The sequence below is a fragment of the Mandrillus leucophaeus genome, unplaced genomic scaffold (assembly GCF_000951045.1).
Source record: "Mandrillus leucophaeus isolate KB7577 unplaced genomic scaffold, Mleu.le_1.0 Scaffold43, whole genome shotgun sequence".
Classification (NCBI taxonomy): domain Eukaryota; kingdom Metazoa; phylum Chordata; class Mammalia; order Primates; family Cercopithecidae; genus Mandrillus; species Mandrillus leucophaeus.
This window is the reverse complement of record NW_012104587.1, coordinates 1399427-1404512: the sequence shown is the minus strand read 5'-3', so window position 1 is coordinate 1404512 and position 5086 is coordinate 1399427. Positions and strand designations below refer to the sequence as shown.

The 5086-nt window shown below is 50.8% G+C and overlaps 1 protein-coding gene across 1 annotated transcript in view; it reads left to right on the top strand.

Moving 5' to 3' along the window:
• Positions 1 to 5086, top strand: part of AHNAK (AHNAK nucleoprotein) — a 139520-nt gene that overhangs the window by 59939 nt on the left and 74495 nt on the right. Inside the window, exon 4 of the mRNA XM_011993370.1 lies at positions 1830 to 1929. Coding sequence (XP_011848760.1) covers positions 1830 to 1929 — 100 coding nt within the window. The remainder of the gene's footprint in view (positions 1 to 1829; positions 1930 to 5086) is intronic.

Here is a 5086-nt window from a genome sequence, read left to right as displayed (position 1 = left end):
AAAAAAAAAAAGGACAGGCGCAGTGGCTCATGCCTGTAATCCCAGCACTTTGGGAGACCAAGGTGGGCAGATCACCTGAGGTCGAGAGTTCGAGACCAGCCTGACTAACATGGAGAAACTCCATCTCTACTAAAAATACAAAATAAACCGGGTGTGATAGTGCATGTCTATAATCCCAGCTACTCGGGAGGCTGAGGCAGGAGAACCGCTTGAACCCAGGAGGCGGAGGTGGGGGTGAGCTGAGATCGCGCCATTGCACACCAGCCTGGACAAGAGCGAGACTCTGTCTCAAAAAAAAAAAAGAAAAGAAAAGAAAAGAAAACAATAGAAAGAAAATAAAAAAAGAAATTTAATCGGTTTGAAATTGAAGGTCTTGACTCAATCCTTTCATGTAACCTTTGGGTTACTATCCCCTGGGGAAGAGTAATTTCCTTTTCCTTTCCTTTTTTTTTGGGGGCGGAACGGAGTCTTGCTCTGTCACCCAGGCTGGAGTGCAGTGGTGCCATCTTGACTCACTGCAACCTCCACCTCCCGGGTTCAAGCGATTCTCCTGCCTCAACCTCCTTAGTAGCTAGGACTACAGGCACCCAGCACCATGCCCGGCTAATTTTTGTATTTTTAGTAGAGATGGGTTTCACCATATTGGCCAGGCTGGTCTTGATCTCCTAATCTTGTGATCTGTCCACCTCGGCCTCCCATAGTGCTGGGTTTACAGGCATGAGCCACCGCATCCGGCCTCCTTTTTCTTTCTTTTCTTTTCTTTTCCTTTTTCTTTTTTCTGAGACAGGGTCTCATTCTGTCGCCCTGGCTGGAGTGTAGTGGTGCGATCATGGCTCACTGTAGCCTCGACCTCCTGGGCTCAGGCAATCCTCCTGCCTCAGCCTCCTGAATAGCTGGTAGTACAGTCGTGTGCCACCGCACCTGGCTAATTTTTGTTTATTTTTGATTTTTTGTAGAGGTGGGGGTCTCACTATATTGCCCAGGCAGGTGTGGCACTTCCGGGCTCAGGTGATTCTCTCACCTCAGCCTCTCAAAGTGCTGGGATTACAGGTGTGAGCCATCGTGTTCTGCTGGGAAGAGTAATTTCTTGGGATGGTGTTAGACTTGGGCAAACACATGAAAAGAGTAACCTGTTGAAACCACTGATGGCAACCACAGTTCTCCACGAACTGGTTTCTGTGTTGCTACCAGACGGAATCCTGCCATTGGTCAGGGAATCCCATGGCCAGGTGGGCTCTCCTTCTTGATGGGAACACTCTCCTTCCCCACAGATGGTAGCGACCTCGGATTGGAGATCTACCCTGTAAGGCATCAGGAACTCTGAGTGGAGCTGAGTCTAGTGATTGGAACCCCTGCCCCGCAGTATCCAGCTTAATGCTGACCGAGAAAAGATACCCAGGGGGCGGTAACCGTGCGTGCTCTGGTCCCACCACAAAACCCTCCTTTCTTATATATTGTTCCTCAGTGTTCAGTTGTACCTTATCTCTCTCCTTCTGTCCTCGCAAAGCCCTTGAGGAGAATGACTGGGTCTGGTGGGTGGATGAACCCAAGATAGCATTGTCCCCTTTGTGTGAGATTCCCCTTTGCGCTTTCACAAAGGGCTGTCCCTCAGCTTAGGCCAGTTGTCTTCTGAAAATTCTCTGTTATCATCTCTACAGTTAGAAATTCCAGGCAAGGCTGGGGCTTCGGCTGGGCTAGGATGTGTTGGGGGTGGGTGGTGGTAAACATGGGGTCTCTGGTATTTTATACACCCATAGTAGGCATTTGAAAAGTGCTCATTGATTGGATGATTTGATGAGTGACCTGGTGATAATCTTTATCCCTGTTAGAACACACCACAGCCATCAGCACTGGAATGCAAAGACCAGAACAAACAGAAGGAAGCCAGCAGCCAAGCCGGGGCAGTTTCAATCTCCACCCCAAATGCAGGTGAGAGAAGTGATGGGGACTGAAAGACAGATGACCTTAATTATGATAATGATACCCTTTATCACAGATGGGCATGCCTGCCTGGGCTGTGGAAGCCACACCTGGAAGGATATGGCTCAGGACCCCAGGAGCCCAGCCCCTCTTTCTCCTGGGCCTGGAAATTCAAATCCTAGTCTTCTTTCAGCTTTGTGAGAAGCCCATAGGAAATGCACTTACTGCGGAAGGATTACGTACTCCTTCAGAAGGAATCTCAAGGGTTTCTTCATAGGGAGGGCTACTGTGGAATATCCACATGCTTTTAAGACAGTACCTATTAAACCCAGAAGCCAGGGTGGGGCAGAAACCAAAGACTTAGAATTAAAGGGTTGGAATATACTTCTAGTGGAAGATCTACCAGAGTTTAGAAAAAGTCTTTTTGATCCTCTAAAGGAAATGCTTTTTCAGGCCTCCTAGGAGGGAGATGCCCACATGGAGAGTGAGCCCGAGGGGAAGAAGTGAGCGACTATGGGGTGTGGAAATCCTGGGTCATAGGGAGTTATGTAGGGGGGTCATTGGCTCAATTTGGGCCATAGCCATGTTTCTGGCCTGCACAAAAACTAAACTGTTTTTTGGAGGTAATTGCAAACATTTAAGAATCAGGAGACTGGCCAGGCATGGTGGCACATACCCGTAATCCAGCTCTTTGGGAGGCCGAGGCAGGCAGATCACTTGAGGTCAGGAGTTCGAGACCAGCCTAGCCAATGTAGTGAAACCCTGTCTCTACTAGAAATACAAAAATTAGCTGGGCATGGTGGCGGGCACCTGTAATCCCAGCTACTCGGGAGGCTGAGGCAGGATAATCGCTTGAACCTGGGAGACGGAGGTTGCCGTCAGTCGAGATTGCGCCACTGCACTCCAGCCTGGGCGAAAGAGTGAGATACCGTCTCAGAAAAACAAAACAAAACAAAACAATAAATGAAAATATGGAATGTGTGGCCTCTCAACATTTTGTCATGTTCACTGAGCCCGCATTCCCACATGGCAATGCCAGCTGGAGAGGACTGACTGCCCTGTCACTGGGCAAAGGGAGCTCTGCTTCCTTCCATCCGCTCCTGTGGACCCTCCTTCCACCATCTGAGCCCCATTTTCTCTTCTCACCTCTTCCCTGCCCAGTATTCCACCCATAGCCTAGGGTGAATGTCCCTTCAGCAAATAAACAGGCACATACTCCACTTCCTTTACAGAAAGCCTCCCAGCCTGGTACGGTGGCTCACGCCTGTAATCTCAGCACTTTGGGAGGCTGAGGTGGGCAGATCACAAGGTCAGGAGTTCGAGACCAGCCTGGCCAATATGGTGAAACCCTGTCTGTACTAAAAATACAAAATTAGCCGGGCGTGGTGGCGCACACCTCTAATCCTAGCTACTCGGGAGGCTGAGGCAGAAGAATCGCTTAAACCTGGGAGGCAGAGGTTGCAGTGAGCTGAGATCGGGCCACTGCACTCCAGCCTGGGTGACAGAGCGAGACTCCGTCTCAAAAAAAGAAGGTAAACCTCCCTCAAGTCTGAACCCCTCTTGCTGTGGTGCTATTCTTTGAGAGCCAACTGGAAAGTGTTGCGTGTTCCATTCCTGTCACCTCTTCCTCATCTTCCCTTCACCCCAGTCCCCCTGTTCCCTGTCCCCAGGCTTCCACCCTGCCACTCAATACTGCTCTTGCTGACGCCACTTCATTGATAGGAGTGCCCAGGGAACTCTCTGGACACTCAGTGCTGTGCCCTCTCCTTCCTTGAAACACCCTGCCCCCTCTGCTTGGTGATATCTCCTTCGTGTTGACGTCTGTTTGGTTAGGATGACTTTGCCCTCCCTTCCTAGGCCCTTTATGGGCTCCCCTTTTCCCATAACCTCAAAAGCGGCAGAATTTCCCAAGGACCTGTCATGGGTTTTTGTTTTTCTCACTCGGGACTCTCTCTCCGCGTAGCCTCTTGGGGCTCTGTGGCTCTCAGGCCTGCTTCTCTTCCGAGCTCCAGGGCTGCACATCTGGGCTCCCCTCCACCTCCCCTCTCCCTGTCTCTCCATCCCCCTCCCCACCGTCTCTGGTCAGTCTCTGGCCCACACCAGTCACCCACCTTCTTAACATTTCCAATGTTTTTGGTTTGTATTACTTGCTACAGTCGCCTCCTAAATGTCTGCCTATCTTAGGTCTTTTCCTCCATGGAGAGAGTGAGCTTAAATAGTGGTTAAAATAAAAAAATCAAATCATGTTACTCCCCTCCTTGAAATTCTTCAGTGGCTGCTTGTGGCTCTCGGGGCAAAGTTCTCATCCTTAGCTCAGCACCCAAGGCTGCCGTGGCCCAGTCCTCAGCTCAGCCCCCACCACTTCCCATGTGGGCTTTTCACTCCAGCCACAGCCTAGTGCTGGTCCCCACATCCATGATGCTGGTCCATGCTCCTATGTCTTTTTTTTTGAGATGGAGTCTCACTCTGTCACCCAGCCTGCAATGCAGTGGCACGATATCAACTCACTGCAATCCCCACCTCCCGGGTTCAAGCAATTCTCCTGCCTCAGCCTCCCGAGTAGTTGGGATTACAGGCGTGTGCCACCATGCCCAGCTAATTTTTTTGTATTTTTAGTAGAGATGAGGTTTCACCATATTGGCCAGGCTGGTCTTGAACTCCTGACCTTGTGATCTGCCTGCCTCGGCCTTCCAAAGTGCTGAGATTACAGGCGTGAGTCACTGCGCCGGGCCGCTCCTGTGTCTTTATTGTGCTCTTCCACACCCCTTTGTCCCCTGTCTTCCTGGGCCTTTGAACCACCAATCCAGGCCCATCTGAGCCTCCAAGTCTGGGCTCAGGGCCCCTTCTCTGTGCTCTCCCATGGTGCCCAGGCATCCCTGTTTTGGCTCCCATGGTGCTGGGCCTCCACTAGACTTCACACTCAGAAGGGCCCAGGAGGATCTCTAGCACAGTCTGTCTGGAATATAAACTAGACAGATGGGCTGGGTACTGTGGCTCATGCCTATAATCCCAGCACTTTGGGTGGCCGAGGCGGGTGGATCACCTGAGGCCAGGAGTTCAAGACCAGCCTGACCAACATAGCAAAACTCTGTCTCTACCGAAAAAAAAAAAAAAAAAAAAAATTAGCTGGGCATGGTGGGCACCTGTAATCCCAGCTAATCGGGAG